We start from the raw sequence: 20,313 nt of genomic DNA on the forward strand, positions 1-20,313 counted from the left end.
TGCTGCAGTAGGTCTGTAGGAGATCTGATCAGCTGGAGCCCGAGTCCTCATCCTCAGGGTGGGAGTAGCAGGAGAGGAGTCTCGGGGGGGTGACAGTTCAAGGGCAAGCAAGCCTGCAGCATCTGATCGGTGGGGGGCATTACACAGCTTGTAACCCCCCAACCCCCACCCTGCATTTCCTAGGAAATTGCCTAGTTTGGCTTTCCTAAGCTAAAGCTGCTCGGAGCCCTCGTGCCCTGATATCCAGCAAAATGCCCCTGGCCCGTAGCCTGTCAGTCACCTCCCTCACTGGTTTGGAGGACTGGGACGATGATCTGGACCTGGAGAACACAGTGCTGTTTGAGGTGGCCTGGGAAGTGGCCAATAAAGGTGAGTATCTGCCACCTATACCAGGTACACCATGCAGCAGCCAGCTGCAGCTCTTTGGGTTTCCTGTGTGGTTGTGTAATTAACCATTCATGCCTTTTTTCTTTTTTTTTTGTTCTTCTTTCTGTTGCTGGTTGTTTAATGTTCTAAGTTCCACTGGGAGGCAAAGTTTGTGCCTCACTTCTCAGGCATCTTAAAGGGTTAAAGGTGGAGTTTAAAGCCCTGGGGTTGGGGAAAGAGCGCAATCAGACTGGAAATGAATCAGTCCTTTCTTACTGACGATCCTACATGGCATCTGCCAAGGTTACTGTTGTCCTAGAGATATGTCATGTATGAGCACGTCGTAGATGTATTGTGTGACAATTCACTGGATAAATATGGTATATATATATATATATATATATGTATATGTATGTGTGTATATATAATATATTTAACCATCACTTTGTCAAGCAGGCTGCACAATCCATGAAGAATGTCCGAGGTCATCCTGCTCTCGCTTTAATACGGTGGTCTACAGGAGACTATCCTATAGAATTATTATTATTATTATTAATAATAATAATATTTATATAGCGCATATAGGTTCCACAGCTCTTTACGATGACAGCTATGCATAAAAAAAATAAATACAGAAACAAATTGAGACAAGAAGAGCTTACACTCTAACGGGGAACACATACAAATAAATCAATGAAATGATGCTTGGCTCTGAATCGGGCTCTGTAGAGCTTGGCGTCTCTGCACGTCCGATGGACGCTGAAGGTTTGTGTTAGATCTCTAAACTGTATTATTCTCCGTAGCCGCATGCTGTTGGGAGACTGTGGGAAATGTGGCTTCCCCCTTGGTCCGGTGCCAGCTGCTGAGCAAATAATGTACAGGAAGGCTGGGCCCGTTCGCTGGTTATTGTACCTTTCTCGTGGCAGGGTTGGGGCGATGTTATCGGGCTGGATCTCGAGGTTGTGACATATTCCGTTCCTGCTTGGAGCGAATCAATAGGTGCATTCTGTGTCAGGGAAACATATAGCACATCCCCCAGCTATAGGCTCTACATAGATCTTTTCCCCGGTGGGAATGTTTATTAACCTTCACTTGTAGCGTTTCTCTTAAACATAACCGTTCTAAAGCGATCTACATTTTGAAGGCCTCCCAACTTTTCTTTTTTTGGTTCTTTTGACTTATTTTTATAAGAAACAGTTTATTGAATGTACGTCAACCACAGAGATGCCTTTACGTTTGGCCTGGACGACTTTTTAGCAAAAAGGAGAATATACGTGGATATAATTGGTTATAAGGACCGGATTACTTAGAGTTTATTGATCTAGTGAGAAGTCGGAGGCTGTTTTGGAGTCAAGAAGGAATATCTTCCCTTGTTGAGGCAAAATTGGAAATGGCTTTATTGTGGGAGTTTTGGCTTCTTCTGCATCAACAGTGAGGTTAATACTTAAAACCCATGGATTAATAATAACACATGTTGCAGAACATATGTTCTATATTTAGACAATGGTCATGTTGAGTAGGCTTAGCATCTATAGTATACCATATAGGCGAATTAGGCAGTTGTCGGGTATGTTGCAGAGGACAATTTTGTAGATCAAGGAGGGGAGCATCTGAGACACAGTTCTAGGTTGCCTAGGCCTAGCCCTGTCTTTAGGACCTAAACAACCTCTTTGCCCTCTTTTTAGGAGCTCCAGGTGTTTGCTTGTGGTTTCAAAGTGTTCTATAATCTTAAAAGTCATAATAATGTTATGCTATCTGGTAAATCTGTTTATAAATCAAACAGATACATTGTTCCCTTTCTAAATACCTTAACTTGTCGCATACTTGGCCATCAAAAAGTTTTAAAAGCCTTGGTAAAGCCGTGGCCAGCTTTGCCATTGGAACAAATGACAGGTCATAAGATGTTCCTCGTGGGAAGCACTAGCTTGTAATTTCTTGATGGTATCTTAAATGGACCACTTGTGCTCCACTGGCAATTTTAACTCTGGTTTATTAATGGGAACATAATAAACTTGTTGTCTACAAGTTTTGTGGTCCATAGTGAGATTGGAATAACCATTCTGAAATGTAGGGTCAGGACCTGATACCCCCATATATTCATAAGAAATATATTGAATACAGATGGTGGGGTCCAGCTAGGCTTGTGAGATTTAATATGTTTAAGGAAAATGTGTATGGTAGGAGTATAAAGTGACGGGCAGAATAAATGTCCCATAAGCACCAATTACCTCCACGTGCAGACTCTTTGTTTATCGTGTTTAGTAGCTATGGCTGAAGCCTCAAAAGAACTCTGTGTTAAAGGAACTTGATGTGTTAAACCCTATTGTCCAGAATCATCAGTTCTAACCCCTTCCCAATTAGACGACGACGTTGTGTTATGTAAGAAACTAATTCAGTATGGAGGACATGGTCACCCTTCCAGCCGGCAGATAGAGGTCGTAAGGCCATGTTGGTGGGCAGCAGCTGCGTCGTCCCACTCCAAGACAAAATCTGCCCAGCACAGGTGTAAATGAGGTCAATCTTGGCTCCTTTTGACATTTGTACGCTTTAAAAATAGTTTGTGTTTCAAACATACATAGATCTGCCTAATCTATGTACGTGTAACATATGTATACCCACACAGATTACCAGTTCTTAAAAACCACAGACACAAAGTGGGCTACGTATAAGAACATATTCCAGTAAAAAGTTTGATAAGTGGTCTTACAAGATCACTTTTAAAATGTTGGGCACGATTAAACGGGTCGTCCAGCTGTCATATGCTCTTTAATTAAAACGATAGCTGTGCTCCCCGTTAAATGATCGTCTCTTCTCTCGTTGAAAGGTTCTGTAGAATCCCGTTCTAGGGATTGACCTCGTCCCCTGCCCCCAAGCTCCTAGACATGCAGTCTTCGGCTGATATACAAGTGGGTTAGCTGCTTGGTAGAAGTGGTGGTGACTGATATAGTTGGGATAGGCTTAAGGGTATCCTGAACAGAAGATAAAGCCAAGGACAAAGTAAGGATTTGAGGACTTTCTCTTCCTTCCTAACCGTTCTCTTTTTAGCATAATAATTTCCCAAGCTGGAAGTAGAGCACTCAAACAAGAGACCGCCGGCCGCTGATCGTTTTGTACAGTCCTTGACATTTTCTGTACTTTGTCAGACCTGAAACGCCAGCATCTCCCTGTACCTGTGAGATGTCCTTGGCATGCATTACGCATTATACAAGCGGTGTTATGGTCACACTCTTATATCGTGTGTGCGTCTCAGTTTTCCACTGATGGACCTGGCGATGCCTCCTGTTCTGAGCATTATAAAATTAAATTTAAAACATTTTGTAGGGCATCTGACACTACGTGAAGCAAAGGAGTGCTGCCATTCCCCATATAGCAAAGGAACAGAAAAAAAACTTAATAAATCAGCCTTATCTACGCAGGTATTGGTGCCTAATTGACCTCCACTCCATGCCATATAAATTAGCCAAATATTGGATACCCGTGAAATGGTCTATTCCTAACTAATGCTTGGGGACATGCAAGTTTACATAAAAGGGTTCATTCACCCAACGATGAACCACAGGTGATTCGAGGTGAAACATGTTATCTCGCCCGCTCGTAGGTGCCGTTTTACTTAAACCAAACATCAACTGCATGACCCAGCTAATCGGAGTAACCTCAGCAGACTTGTCTTTTTTTTGTCTGTCCTCAAAGTTTAAACTTCTAAAAACAACACTGTGACAGGCAGAGGTTTTTTTTTTTTTCTGTGAAAGCCTTTTTTGGCACCTCTCCCCGTGTCATAAGACTACAAGTTAGAATTAAGTGTTCCCTGTTGCAAGATGAGCAGAGCAAGATCTTACCCTACTAATGTTCCTTGGCATGGCGGGGTCATTAGGGATAGGGCTTCTTACATTTTGCAGGGACTGTAGAAGAGAATCTTGCCGATTATAGAAGACCAACCATCAGTAAACTTCTCCTGCCAGAAGGTCCTGATGACCTTTGCATAGCTAAGCACTGAAATTCAGATTCTTCTTACCACTTTCCTGATAGGGTGCAGGATCCCTAGAGCTGTGTCCTCTTTTCCTTCTGGACCAGTATGTCTTAATGTATATTATCAACCATTTTAATTTTACTAACTTTTACTCTCCCCTAAATTGTAAAAGTGCTGTAGTATCTGGTGGAATTGATTTGTCGAAATGTTAGAGCCAGGCCCAGACTGGCCACCTGGCATCCTAGGCAAATGGCGGTGGGTCGCTGGCTAACAGCGCTTCAAACTGCTGCAGGCTGAATAGACCCGGCTGCACAGTGTGTGAGCATAAAAACGTTACGTGCCACCCCTCTTATCCACCCACCGGCTGCAAATACATCATTTGGTGGCCACCGATCTTAAAGTGCCACCTCATCAACCCCAGTCCGTCCATGGTTAGAGCCACTGCCGCGACTGCATTACGCGTTTGTCAATGTATGGTTGTGGCCCTGTGTGGTTCCATCAGCACTATCAGGACCTTTACCCCAATGTCAGGCTGAACAGACAGATTCTAAGGGTCACACTGTCTGGATCAAGGGAACTTCCCAAATCAGTTAGCCCAAGTCCATCCAGAGTGTCTAAATCTAAGGTTGGAATTTTGGTGGAATAGGTCACTGAACGTCATTGCGAGTGGGGACAGGGTACTTACTCCAGTCTTAATCATTTTTGTCTGTAAAATTTTTTGCACGTGACCAAGTTAATGTTGGCAATGAATATTGCAATGTTTTTATCTCTCGTGATATGTTATTTTTTGTAGAATACTATTCAATTATTATTATTATTTTATTTTTTTTCTAGTTGGAGGTATCTATACGGTTATCCAGACAAAAGCAAAGATCACTACAGATGAATGGGGAGAAAACTACTTCCTAATCGGGCCCTACTTTGAGCACAATGTGAGAACTCAGGTTGAGTTGATTGAGCCTTCAAATCCAGCTCTCAAGCGTACTCTGGACTCCATGAACTCCAAGGGATGCAAGGTGAGAGATTGAAGTCCTTCCTCGGTGCCATTAGCAAGTGATTATCTTAGATCCCAGTTTTGAACCCTTTAGACTAGTAACTGTGAATGCTTATTCCTTGATCTATGCTGCTTCTTCTCGTATCACATAGAGGTCTAGCTGCCCCTGGTGGGTGGAACTAATTCCACTCGGGCTTATCTAGCATTCTACAAAAAAAACTTAATCTGGTTTTAGAATTCCATAAAAGATGGAGAGCTACTGGTTAAACCTAGGAATAAATTGTCTGACTTGAAATCCTAAAGTCTCTATAAAGTTCTCTGTTGGTAATGACTCCATGACCAAGACCAGCAGTTCTCTATGACGCTGGAATTAGAAGCACATACTAGGTTTTACCTGCTATGTTCCAGTATGAGAGAGTGCACCTAACATGCCATCATCCTTGACTAAAACAGATGAAATTCCTAACTTCTTATTCATGTCACATTTATTGGCTCCTGGATGAATGAGCGCAACGTCATTACATCATTTTGCTGTAACTAAATATGCATGATGCAACTTATTATTGATCTCTATATATTATGTGTATATGGTTACGGGTGACTTTGTCTTTTTCATATAGGCTCTTCACTACTTATTGGGCTTTCACAAGGTTACTGATTAACCTTGTTTTTGTTCCTGGCAAGCAGAAAGGGTTAACACTGTAAATGCCTGTCATGGTTTGCAATAGGATTGCGTCTTAACTTCAAGGACTTTAGTAACTGTTTAGTAATAATTATGTAATTATATCAGCCCAAGCAGACGGAATGTTGACTTGCAAAATCTAAATTCTTAGATAGGACTCTATGAAAGGTTCTCAAACTTTGATCTCATAAGAGACGAGGACGTCTTTTCTACCTCCCAACGGGGCAAGCAGTTTATTGCTGCACGTAGGTCTTTGTAGCATGGTTTTGCTAAAATGTGCCCTTTTCAACTCTCGTCTCTTTGTCTGCTCATGCCCGCCCCCCCCGCCTGGTTGTGTCTGAGCTCACAATCACATGTTGGGTCACTAAATTTAGCATCTGTCTGCCGTGACCCCTTGTTATGCAGAGATTTAGTTACCGGCCGATTGAAAGGTCAGTATGCCAAATCTAGACCGTGTTAGTATGAAGCTGCAGATTCCAGAAGCACGTAAAGAGTGTATGGGGGGGGGGGCTGTCTGTCCTGAGCTCACAGCTGTGACTGTAGTTTAGACGTCTCAAAGTCTGCGCGGAGGGGTCAAATATGTCATATGAAGGTCGACGATCTAACGCTTAGTATCTGTTAATTGCATTGGGAGATGAAAATGTTTCAATACTAGACAAGCCACAAATGTTCGCTGCTGGAGTCTTACTTATATCACATATGGAATCTGAAGAGACTAATATATGATTCACAAAATCAAAGGTAATGCAGCGAGATTATGAATGGAAAATAGTTATCCGCATTTTTGGGGTGTATTAACTAAACCAGGTTTTTTTCCCACGCAGGTTGAACTTTACTATGTGAGGGATCAACCCTCAGCGGCTTCCGCAAGAACCACGTAATCTTAAATCGGTCAGATGGTTCTCCCCGCGTTCTTTATGCGTTATATAGATCGGTTCGCTTGCAGAAGAAGCTCACTGGGGTTCAACCCACCAACAAATTCCCTATTTAGTGAATATACTCCTTAGAACTCGAGAAACCAGCGTGTGCAAAATAAATGCCGGTGTGTAGCAGAAATTAGGAAATTGTTTGGAAGGATTGTGATCGTCGCTCGATGGCCGGTGATCGCGGCAGCTCTGAGAAGTGCCTTGTTGCTTTACCCGGCGGCCGTCTGCATATGCTACGTATTTACGCTCGGGAAGCTATGCGTTAATGTGCTCCCGGCGCGTTTCCTCCTTGCAGGGGAAAAAGATTAAACAATAGAAGCAGATTTATAAATCTACTGTAGTGGATGACTTCTGCTTCTATAACCCCGTAACGTATAACGTTGTGACAGCAACGACAAGAGATCTTCAGTCCTGCTTTGTTCGACTGTTTATCTTCTCTTGGTAACCTTCGAAGTGTCCACATTATTTTGGGTTCTGATGTCCACTAAGTGACCTCCATGTCTCCTCTTCTTCACCTTGTTGTAACCTGTAACCGGCTGTTTGTTGGCTGGGTCGCGGTGATGTTATCCGGTTAGGTGAGGCTCGGCTTGTCAAAACTTTCTGTTCATAAAAACAGGCATCTTCAGAAAACCGAATCCGAACGCAGATACATGATACTTTAGAGAGTAAATAATTATCTGTAAGGTACATTAGGACCGGAAGGACTTGTAGACAATCCCACACCGCCATTCACTTGCCCCTTTGGGTGCCCTCCGTAGAGGCCAAACGTGCTTTGGGGCAATGTCTCCAAAACTTCTACACAATATCGTCGAGGGAAGTAGCTTTGAGAACGTTCTAGACATTTAAACCGTGGTCCAGACGTAACTGAGAATTGGACAAAGTGATACACAGGAAGTGACGCAGGAAGTGACTACAGCATAGGGACCATATAGCAAATTACAAAGCATAAAATCAATATGTGCCTTCATTTCCTTACACTTGTCTACTTAGACTTATCCTTTTTAACCGATCCTCTTACCTAACACCGTCTGGTGTTTTTAAGTTTGTCCTCTAGTTTTTTTTTTTAAACTGTATAATTGCCGTCAAAACCACAAATATTTATTGCAAACATTCTCTGAGCCCGTGCCCTACGCCTCTCCCAAGCCGTGAGTTAATATTTCACTCTGTGTATGGAATTTTTTTTCTAGATTCTTCACAATCTACAAGGTTACTCCATAATACGTGATTTTCTTACGTAAACCTGATGAGTCCTCACCTTCAAGTACCGGTTGTGAGGACCTCTCAGACCATTCAAGAAATAAAGATGGACATCATGCATGCTGTACGTTTCTGTACATTTCTTCTAATGTAAAAATCGAACGTTCTATTAAAATTAAGTACGAAGCATGGGCACAATCAGGCTCTCAATGCATCTACGGGATCTGTGGTGAACGCAGACAAGTCTTGTTTTATTTGTTTGTGGTTTTGGAGATTTTGTGCAAGAAGGCCTAGGAAATTTTGCTGGGATTGTGGAAAAAAAGAAGAAAATCATATAATAAATATCTAATTGACCATCCGCTATAGGTAATAAGTAGCGGTGTATCAGTAGATGTCATGGCACCACAATTCCACTTTAGGTTGACCGGTTCAGTCCATGAATAGTCCATATGCAGCGTGTTCTAAATAACGCCTGTTTCTATAAAATAGGAGAAAGGCGTGTTCAGATTAGTGATTATTTAAGTTGACAAAATGGGAAGTGACATTTAATAAGAAAAGACCTTTCACAGATCGTTTCCTGTTTAACAAAGCAAAGGTGAATAAAATAAAAAGTGAAATAAGAAGAAAATAAGGAAAAAATACTTTTTTATAAAAAAAAAAAAATAAGGTGGAAAATTTAAAATTGCTGAAGAATGTTGGAATTTTGTGGATCTTCACAAGGCTTCATTAGGTAACCCCAGGATTTGTGTGCAAAATTGACAGATTGCGTTCTGGGGATTTTTTTTTTTTACTTATTTCAACCAATTTCTGTCCAAAGTGAGGTCTGACAATTCCAAATCCATAATGTTTGTTGGTGACCAAATGAGTTTTGGATAGAGACAGAAGTCTCGTTCTTAGATATCTAAAGGACGCATGCAGTAAAATGCATCGAAGTCCGTGCGACATCGACTCGATCTGCGTGGAGCTGGAGCGGATATTTATGTCACAGAAAACGTTTTGCCGGAAGGGTGATTTATGATTTATTTTTACTAAATTATGAAATTTAGTCTGCATTCTCAGTGTATGTGTCCTGAAGTCCCGATCAATGAAAAGAACTGCCTTATTATATTTTAGTTGTTTATAATCCAGTGTTTGTTTTTTTATTATAACATTTATTATAATTTTGTGTTTGGTTTCTGGCCGTTTTTCCCTTTTGACTTATTCCAGTTTAATAGGGAGAATTAAACCATGCATAGTTTGAAGGAATTTTAGTTGTTTTTTTTTTTTTTGTAGAGTGACCGTTATCACAATAATAAACAAAATAATTATTAAACTAAAGTTTATATGACATTTCCTCCAAACAAAATAAAACCCTTTCTCTCCGTCTTCTGCGCAGGTGTATTTTGGCCGCTGGCTCATAGAAGGAAGCCCCTATGTAATCCTAATTGATATTGCCGCCACGGCTTGGAGTCTTGACCGTTGGAAGACCGAGCTGTGGGACAGCTGTGCCATTGGAATCCCATGGTATGACCGTGAAGCCAATGATGCGGTTCTTTTTGGCTTTCTTACCGCCTGGCTCCTTGGGGAGGTAAGTACCCGAGACCGCGCTGCAGAAGGAGCGTTCAGCTGAACAGGGGGGCCGCTATTGCACCAATTGTCAACATACCCCTTCAGATTCTATGTTTTAAAGCAAGCTTATTTTAAGAAAGTGGCAAGGTTAGCCTTAGCAGCTTCAGATCTGCGTTATCAATCAATGTCCTGAACCCCCGTACCCGACAAAGGCCACCAACAACACTCAACAGAGGAGACCTACCTTAACTCAGAGGAATAATCCCCCCCGTTCCTGGGAACAGGACATTAGAATGGCTGCTTATACACATAACACGGGTTTTAAATCCATAAATGATTATATGTTTTGTTCAAGGTACGGAACTGAGAGGCACTATTAATAAAATAATTTTAATATTTCATAGATTATCCAAGCAACATGCTTTAGTTCTCTTCTCCCGATTTTATCCTTCTCTTTCCTGCTCCTTTTTTTTTTTTTTCTCCACGACCTTTCATCGCTTTCCTCCTCTTTCTTCAGTTTGCTGCCCAGTGCGAAGACGAGAAGCCGTTTATTATCGCCCACTTCCACGAGTGGCTTGCCGGCGTGGGCCTATGCCTGTGCCGAATTCGCAAGCTCCCGGTAGCCACTATATTTACGACCCACGCAACTCTCTTGGGGCGCTATCTCTGTGCTGGGAGCGTGGACTTCTACAACAATCTACAAACGGTGAGATTGCGCCTGCTTATCCAAATGCTCGATTAATGTGCGGGTAAACAAAAAAACACCAAAAACATCCACATATTCCACAACGCTGTACAATATAATAAACATTAGAGCAGTTTAACGTACATTGAACATTTTGAAGGTTAAACCTAGTAAGTGTACTTCTGATTATTAATTATTGGGTAAGGGCCTCTAGTGAATACATTGATTTAATGAAATGTAAAAGGTGTAATTAGGGACTGTTTTTAATATATTTTACTGGTTTGTTTTTTTTATTTATTTCTTCCAAAGACGAAGAAAGATCTAATTCTTGAAGGCTTGGAGAAGTTTAGCTCCAAACTCTACGGGGTTTTAAAGAGTCCCCAACGTTACAGGGTTTCAGCATATTATCTCAAATCAGCAGGCGGTTTTTAATCCGCTTTCAGAAAACAAACAACTGTAGGTTCATTGCAAGCGATGGAAAAGTTAACCCTTTAACTTAGCGTTATGAAGTGCCAGCTCTGGTCCTCCTATATGAGGTTCCACATGCAGGAGATGGACCTTGAGGTCCATATTAAGTAGCTGGTTCAGACTGAGACTTTTGAATCGTAACTGATTGTCTGTCTCTTTTTGTGTGTTTTTTACGCCAGAAAACGTTGCAGTATTTGTCTTGACACCATGTAGGTCGGGGAACTCGCTCTAAAACCGTGTCTGAATTCCTGAGTGTTTGCTTAATATGTATGTTTTCTATTGTTTCTGGCAGTTTAACGTTGACAAGGAAGCCGGAGATCGCCAGATCTATCATCGTTACTGTATGGAGAGGGCAGCCGTCCAGTGCACCCACGTCTTCACCACGGTGTCGCAAATCACCGCCATAGAAGCAGAGCATCTATTAAAACGCAAGCCTGGTAATAATCTATAACGTCCTCGATCCACAGGTTTCAATACGTTCCCACTACACTAACTGGGATACATTCCCTAATCTCTTAGAATATATACTGTGTGTGTGTGTATGTATATATATATATGTGTGTGTGTATGTATATATATATATATGTGTGTGTGTATATGTATATGTGTGTGTGTGTGTGTATATATATATATGTGTGTGTATATATAATAACAAACTGGGATTGTATTAGAACCCTGCTGACCTCTTAGATGGAAATTATATTAGAAGATGGGTATAAATGGACAAAGATTAGATTTTCCATTTTGACCATTGGATGTATTTCACAATGTGTGTATTTCCTGGACAATAAATAAATTAAATATATATATATATATATATATATATATATATATATATATAATGTATGTATGTGTGTGTGAATATGAACATTTCTCGACCGCAATGTTTACATTGAGTCTTCACCTCTCCTTTACGCTGACAACCTTTTTCTCTGTACTTCTTTCTTCCCTCGAACGCAGATGTAGTCACCCCGAACGGTTTGAATGTAAAGAAATTTTCCGCCATGCACGAGTTTCAAAACTTGCACGCCCAGAGCAAAAACCGCATTCAGGAGTTCATACGAGGCCACTTCTACGGGTGAGATTTTAAGAGTGTTTAAAAAATGACGGAACCTTTGTCATTATTGCAATTCCCTCGCATGAACACGTCTTCTGTATTTAATGCTTTAATTTGAAGTAAATAAAAATTGTGACTTTTAATGAAAGATCTGAAATTTTAAATATAAACCACGTGTGTATATCTGATGTTCAAATTTTGTACCTATCCTATTAATGTATTTTTTGTTCTGTATTATAAATGTAGCTTTCACATCTGCAATCTGCTGTTCTCTTTCAGGCATCTGGATTTTAATTTAGATAAGACCCTGTTTTTCTTCATTGCTGGACGCTATGAGTTCTCAAATAAAGGAGCTGACATATTCCTGGAGGCCTTAGCCAGGCTCAACTACCTTCTGAGAGTAAATTACAGTTTATAATAATTTATTTATGGTGTAAAAAAAAAAAAAAAATATTATATATATATATATATATATATATTATGTATTATTTTTTTTAATTAATTTTATTTTTTAATTTTTAAATGTTTACAATTGTTTAATCATTGCGTACAATTAACCAACAGTGTGTGTTTATTAGGGTAAACATTTTCTTATACTCTTTGCACCTACCTATAGAATGGAACGTAGCGGGTTGAATCATCGGGAGTTAAATTGTTGCTTTTCGATTCATTGCAAGTATTGAAATCTCTTCACAGGTTAATCAGAGCGATCTCACCGTAGTCACGTTTTTCATCATGCCGGCACGGACCAATAACTTTAATGTGGAAACTCTGAAAGGTCAGGCCGTCCGGAAACAGCTATGGTGAGTGAGAGAATGTCGTCTTCTGTGTGAAGAAGGAGTCCCAACCAAGATAGTAAATTTAATAAATACTGACACAGAAGGAGGAGAGCGCCCTGGTCTTGTGAGCTCACAGTCTTAGAAAACATTATATATTATGTGAGGGGGCACTCACGGTGTTATAAAGCAGGGGTTTTTTTTACACTACTGTTCGAAAGTTTGGGGTCACACGGCTGTTTCCATGGAAAATAGGGCAATTTCTCGCTGTAACATAATTGCAAAAGGGTTTTCTAACGATTTATTAGCCTTTTAAACTTAAACTTGGATCAGCGAACACAACGTGTCATTGGAACCCAGGAGTGATGGGAGTGATAAAGGGCCATTGGAACCCAGGAGTGATGGGAGTGATAAAGGGGCCGTTGGAACCCAGGAGTGATGGGAGTGATAAAGGGCCATTGGAACCCAGGAGTGATGGGAGTGATAAAGGGCCATTGGAACACAGAAGTGATGAGACTGATAAAGGGCAATTGGAACACAGGAGTGATGGGAGTGATAAAGGGCCATTGGAACACAGGAGTGATGGGAGTGATAAAGGGCCTCTGTACGCCTATGAAGAGATTCCATTAAAAATCAGCCGTTTCCAGTTACAATAGTAATCTACAACATTAACCCCGTCTGCGCTGGATTTCTGATCCATTTCTTGTTATTTTAATGGACAAAATGTCCCTTATTTTTTTAAGAAAAGCTATTTCTAAATGACCCCAAATTTGGGAACTCTAGTGTGTATTCTGCATCCGAGACTTATTCTAACCGATCGTACCATCTGTACCATTACTTCTCTCCAGGGACACGGCTAACGCAGTAAAGGAGAAATTTGGGAAAAAGCTGTATGAATCATTACTAGTGTAAGTATCCTAAAACAAACTTTCTATCCTGACCCAAGATCTTCGCCTTATTATGCACTAATTAATAATAATAATATTTACATTATATGTCTGTAAGACTAGACAAACATGTGGTCCCTTCCTTCATTGACATAATGAATTGGGAAAATATATTGAGTTTCATAGAAAATTGGCTTATGGGAGAACTACTATAAATTGGACACCCTGACATTACTTGGCTTTGTAAATATTTTTATTTGTAAGTCTACCTTTTTAAAAAATATTTCTTAATTATGGAAATTGTGATCTAATTCCCCCTTTAGTTCTTATGTGCACAGTAGTCAATTTCCATGCTTAACGTGTATCTTTTAATTATTTTTTTATTTTATTTTGAAGTTTTGTTGAAAGGTGTGTGAATCTATTTATTTTACGTTTGCAGGGGCAACCTACCAGATATGAATAAGATGCTTGATAAGGAAGATTTCACGATGATGAAGAGAGCCATCTTCGCCACACAGGTAAGCGAAATGTTAAGCATGGCTAGGGATGTATTACTGCTGGACCATCCAGAGAAAGAAAAGCCCCCCTCTGCCTCTTAATTCCTTCCAATAATAATTGTTCCAGTCTGGACGGCAATAAATAATTCCTGGCAAAACTAGCTCTAGTGGAGCCTCGCAGAATATAATTCTTCCTCTTGGCATTGTTAAAAGGAACCAACCTTGTATTCATATAAAATACATATTGTAGTCCACTTCCGTGTGTTTTTCTGCATGTAAATCTGTGCATTCATTTATTTAGGTATTGGAATTCTGTCTTATTTCACCCCTCCCTTTTATACTTCTACCGAATGCAGGAAGCATACCTAAGTATGCTTCCTGCACATGCTCAGTAGAACCCCGGCCTAGTGAATGTCAGCCGAGCTTCCATTGGAATCAAAGGGAGTAGCAGCAGCCAGCTTTCATGTGACGGCGGCAACTTTAGCGACTTAAAACGGAGCTACTGAGCATGTGCAAGAAGTTTACATACTAAGTCTTACTGGATTAAGTAGTTGCAGAGGGTGGAGAAAGACAAGACAGAAGTCTCAATGTCTAACGCCAATAACTAAAGGGAGCCGGCTCCAGTTTGCGTTACCAAAGTTTCCGATTGTTCTTTTTACGGTTGAATAGTTTAATGACCATGTACTTTCTCCACAGAGGCATTCATTCCCTCCCATTTGCACCCACAACATGCTTGATGACTCCACCGACGCTATTCTGAACACCATTCGGAGAATTGGACTCTTCAACAGCAGCGCTGACCGGGTGAAGGTGAGAGAGGACCCCCACATGTGTGTTTCACGTATTGGTTATTTCAGCAGCCAGATCTTGGCATGTTGTTTCTGTTTCGTTGGCACTGTGTAGTTTTCATATTTATAGGTTAAATTGCTAATTTATGGAATAACTATTTAAACATTCTTCTGACACAAGGCATTTGATTTGAAAAGTGAACACATGGCAATTTGCTGCTCGATTTCATATCCTAATATGCACCTTGGATTCTTTTATATACATATTACTGTGAAGTCAGTGGGGATGGTCATGATCTATCTCGTTGACTGGCGTGGACCTCCGCTTGAGGTCCCAGAAGTTGATTCAGCTTCAAGTCCTGTTTGTCAAAGAAATAATATTTATCTCACGCCCCTTGACTAAAGAAGGGTCATGCACGTTGTGCGAGTGGTGGAAAGTCCTCCTTTGCTTTGTGGGTATGTCTAGATGGTTTTAGTCACCATAGGTGATCCAAATTAGTTGGTTTCCATTTTCCCCATCTACCACTGTAGATTATTTCCTTGTGTAGTCTGCTACATTCCCTAGGATTCTTGATCATGGGAGAAAGAACAAACTTTACATTGGCCCGTGGAGAACCAAAACGCTCCTATATACATATAAGAATCTTCTTTCTGGAACTCAAGTCAGTGACCAATACTGTTGAAGTCTGTAGACGATACAAAATACCGACCATCTTCACAGTCCAGTATGTCAAGAATACAGGAGACTTTCTGGTATGCCACTATTTTGGGTGCCAGCCTGGGCTCAGCAAAGCTTACGGTGAACACTCCATTCGAGTACGGACAGATGGCATCCCGCTGAAGGCTTAAGAAAACTACCAACTCAAAAATCTGATAACAACCGTCCATATCCAATAACAAGATAGCTGGTTATGGAGTATGGGAGTCGGGAACATCCATGCCCAAACGTTGTATGTCCCGCATGCGACTGCAGAGGTTAAGGTTTCTCTTATATCCAGGGTTCAGATAGTTGCCTCCTACGATGTCAAATCCAGCCGCTGTGTGCAGAAATTGCTCTTGAGATGTTTATTCTCGCCAATTTTCACAAGGGACAGCTGACGTGGTTTTTAGCAGCCAGGACATGGGCTCAACGGGTGTGTGCCTTTATGAGATTTCTCTGCTGGCTGAAATATATATATATAGATGTTTTTATCAATGAACCAAAGGTCATTCTTTCATCTTATCTGTACAGTTAATGCAGTCATCTGGACAACACAAGTCTACGTATTATGAGAACGCACGCTTCATGGCCTATAGGTAGTAACTGTCTGACTTCCATGCCGGAATCCTGCATCTAGTTAATGCTGCTCTCTTTGAGAACCAACTTTACTATGGTTGGTTAGGGTGTTGAGTTTCATCCATGAAGAACCCTGAAGGCACTATAAGCGACGAAGAAATATACATGGGTTTAACGCTATCGTGAATCCAAGACGAGACCGAAGACTGATTAAGTCTGGGTCTCTGCATCAGGAAATAGGGGCAGAGTAGACGGTCCGACTGGGTCAAATTCTGTGTTTGTAATAAGCTAGCGTTGTATCATGCTTTCTCAGGTAGGACTTTAGATCTTGACTGTAAGGATCTTTTTATTTATGATTTCAACAAAATACTCTATTAACCCCTTCTGAAAGTGTTTTCAGATGGTACTTTCTCATACTCTTGTGGCCCTGGCTGGCATCCAGTTTAGAGGGAGATCATCTGCATACGTCTGAACCACCGTGTTATTTAATAACCCTCTCACACAAACTCCTTTTCCTCTCAATTTCCACTTTTCACGCAGGTCATTTTCCATCCAGAGTTTCTCTCCTCTACCAGCCCACTTCTTCCAGTGGATTATGAGGAGTTTGTACGAGGATGTCATTTGGGGGTCTTCCCTTCTTATTATGAACCCTGGGGGTACACACCTGGTAAGTGTTTAATGTTATTTTTAAACTTGGTATAGTATAGTATTGCTAATGTAACGTAACTCCAAACCCAGTATATGCGGACCTGCTAAAATTTAGATTACTGAGGTCTTCTCTAGCACCGATGCAACTGCGTGCACAACTAGGTGGTAGAAACGCGGCTCCTTTTTGAGACCATGAATCAGTTGGCTGCCAGTGTGGAGCGCCGTCCTCGTAGTTTTATATCGGCCATTTGGCTAATTGTACTTTTAGGCAGATGCCAAAAAAATGCTTCACATTGAGCAACATACACAGTTCATAAATCAGAAGAAGGCCTTACCATCTAAAGCATGGCACCAGGCCAGAAGGAAGGCGGGTTGAGACGCCAAAGATTAATTTGGCTGGAGAAGCCTTTATCGTAGGTGGTTACAATACTGAAGATTTTCTGAATATTGTTTTTGTATTTATTTTTTGGCCACTGCTTCTGTTTCCAAATTTCTTTTACTAAAATCCCCCCCCCCCCCAATGTAGTTCTGTAAGGGGGATCAATAAGCATTCCTTTTCCTCACTCACTCAGCTATAACACATTTTATGGCATTCATGGTATCTGAATTACTTATTAATAAACTAAATTTGCCCTGGATGTGGGCAAGTCAGCCATGGCGGTCTAAGCCCTCTCTGGAGATACACAGGTCCTCGTGTCTTTCTGACAGACACACATTAAGTACTTTAGCCTCAGTATGACAGCCATTGGACTCGGGCCTATTTCTGCAACCAACCCTCTAAGGGAAATGTGGATCATCGTCAGGTCTTCAATATTTCCTCCCCTATCTTACGACTCCTGTCGTGCCGTGGCAGCAGGGTAAACCAATTAGCACCGGCTTGTATCCTGGGCTATTTAATAATGCTTAGTCCCCCCCCTATCCAAGTTTCCCAAGCTGTTTCTTAAAATAAAATGAATGGAGTGGAATTAATGAGAAGATTTAACGTTAAGAGGTTTTCTTTCTCATGTTAGCTGAATGCACGGTTATGGGGATCCCGAGCATTTCCACCAACCTGTCTGGATTTGGATGTTTTATGGAAGAACACATTGCAGACCCTTCCGCATACGGTGAGCATATGGCGTAACATCTCTGCTCCCTGGGCCTAGTTTCCCATTGAAACCCAAGCACGCGTTACAGAATTAAATAGTTTTGCTTTCTTTCCTTATCTCCCCAACAGGTATCTATATCTTAGACCGGCGCTTCCGTTCGGTGGATGACTCCTGCACCCAGCTCACGTCCTTCCTCTACAGCTTCTGCCAGCAAACACGAAGGCAGCGCATCATCCAGAGGAACCGCACAGAGCGTCTCTCCGACCTGCTAGACTGGAAGTACCTGGGACGCGTAAGACAATCTTTATATATATATATATATATATATATATGTTTTAAAACTTCAAAAATATAAATATCTATACCTCACCTAAACGGCACCTTACATTTTGTGTGTAGGCTTCTGCTTTGGTTTATTAAATGTCGCATAATGCGCCATGCAGGCAACACTTTTTTAATTAACTATTTAATTATTGAGTTAATATGTGATTGATTTAGAAAGGATCCAGGAGAGTAGAAGGTGTCGAGTGCGGTGCAAGGATCCTATGTGGTGCCCAATCCTTTGGTGATGAGATTTTGTCTGGATAACTCATAAGATACATTTAGTTTTCTTTCTTTCAGTGTTTTTTTTTTTCTTTTACTTTCTTTACAGTATTACATGTATGCCCGGCACATGGCTTTAGCGAAGGCATTCCCTGACAATTTCACTTATGAGCCTCACGAACCCACAGCAGTAAGTAGATCTACCTTGGCTTGCTATGATTTGTCTACAAAAATTACAATTTAACTGCACATTAAAGTCTTTTAGTTCTTCAGTCTTTATTGCTTGCATATAATTGTTCTTAAATTTGATTTTCAAAGGTATTTAGGCCTCAGTACCCGTACATTAGGCCGTTCTCCTGGTGTTAATTTAACTTCAAGTAGTCCACTAGTTGCGTTGACCCATTAAAAGTCCTCAGCAGTTTGTTTTTCTCGTTATGTCTTCTCAGGCACAGGGCTTCCGCTACCCTCGGCCAGCGTCTGTGCCGCCTTCTCCATCCCTGTCCCGGCACTCCAGCCCCCACCACAGCGAAACAGAAGATGACGAGCGATACGATGAGGAGGAAGAGGCTGAGAAAGACCGGCAAAACATCAAGCCCCCCGGCATGGCGGCAACAGGCCCGGCGCCCGAGTGGCGCAAACGTTCCAAGAAAGGTTCTGTCGACACGGGAAACTCCAGCAATGCCAGCAACGCCAGCACTCCCACCAACCCTAGTAGCCCAAGTGACCTCAGCAGCCCCACGAGCTCACTCATAGAAGAGAGGAACTAGATATTCCATTCTTTGTTTTTGCAAAGACTGGTTGTTACCAAAAAGAAAAAGGGAAAACATCATAAAAAGGAACCGTTCCGTGTATTGTTAGCTCTTGACTTAGGTTCATATAAATAATCACTCTTCATTCATCATGACGCCAGTGTTTCACTCCTGATTGTTTTAATATTCGCTAATCAGTAGGTCTTGCAGTTAACTGTAGGTCGCCCTGAAGTAAAACAGAATCCGGGCTGCCCTTATTTCATTACGATTTATCCTTGGAGACGAACAAGACAAAAAAAAAAAGGTTATTTCTCTCTTTCAGTGTCCCATTTCTTCATCCACGCGATGGTTATTTTGATTCCTAGGATTACTGTATTATTGCAGAATAGTGTGTTTAAAAAGGCCGTCAACTTTGTGGTGTTGTAGATCATATTGGGCATATAAAGAAAATATCTATATTATAATTGCCGACTAGAATATTTTTACCATCCAACCCTACATTGAAACATATTTAAATACAATGGAGACGATCAAAAGCGTAGGTAATTCCCAGGGACAATGCCATATTTTTTCTCTATACCATACACCTCATCCAGCTGCTCCATAAAGTCTTCCGTAAACACAACCTTTTACAGTTATTTTATAGAATTGAGTCCACCTGTTGGCTGTTCAGGTCACCGAGACATGATCTTGCACTGAGCAGGTCTTCGTTATTGGAGACGGGTGGTTCTAGAATGGTGGAATTTCACTGATGATGATGATCTCAAAGCCAAGGTTGCTCCAGAATTCCAAGACTTCACCTCGCTGTTGGAATCGTTCAGAAATGATGTTCTTTACAGAACAACTGGCTTCAGCAACTGTAAAGTTTTCCCTGGTTTACAGTACCTCAAATTTATTAAAAGCTCTGTGAATGGCGCTCTTACATTTTATCAACATGGCGTGGGTTTGACTGAAGAAACAAAAATGATGGAGAAGAATTCTTCAAGAAAAGCAACTTTAATATTTAAAAATAAAATTTTCAAATCTACATTTTTTTTTCTTTCCTTGTTTATTTAAACTATTTGGTAAAGGAATGATACATCTTCACAATAAGGTTTAGAATATCTATGCCTTTGTATTCCGTCTTCAAACTCTGCTTAGGTAGGGTTTAGCTTGGTTTCAACTGAGGTCC

At 41.0% G+C, this 20,313-nt stretch overlaps 1 protein-coding gene across 2 annotated transcripts; it reads left to right on the forward strand.

Annotated features, from left to right (window-relative positions):
- Nucleotides 1-251: 251 nt before the first annotated feature.
- On the forward strand, nt 252-19,160 carry LOC149275998 (glycogen [starch] synthase, muscle-like). Of its 2 annotated transcripts, XM_089503996.1 has the most exons (16): nt 252-369; nt 5,168-5,349; nt 9,508-9,699; nt 10,198-10,386; nt 11,126-11,270; nt 11,794-11,911; nt 12,170-12,290; nt 12,587-12,693; nt 13,515-13,574; nt 13,993-14,071; nt 14,747-14,860; nt 16,655-16,781; nt 17,773-17,868; nt 17,979-18,142; nt 18,503-18,583; nt 18,840-19,160. In XM_089503996.1, the coding sequence occupies exons 1-16, from the start codon at nt 252-254 to the stop codon at nt 19,158-19,160; spliced, it is 2,214 nt and encodes a 737-aa protein (XP_089360122.1). The 2 variants fall into 2 exon arrangements, with proteins under 2 accessions (XP_089360122.1, XP_089360123.1); XM_089503997.1 differs by lacking the exon at nt 9,508-9,699.
- Nucleotides 19,161-20,313: the final 1,153 nt, after the last annotated feature.

The sequence above is a fragment of the Sceloporus occidentalis genome, unplaced genomic scaffold (assembly GCF_023333645.1).
Source record: "Sceloporus occidentalis isolate IW3139 unplaced genomic scaffold, rSceOcc1.0.p SCAF_252, whole genome shotgun sequence".
Classification (NCBI taxonomy): domain Eukaryota; kingdom Metazoa; phylum Chordata; class Lepidosauria; order Squamata; family Phrynosomatidae; genus Sceloporus; species Sceloporus occidentalis.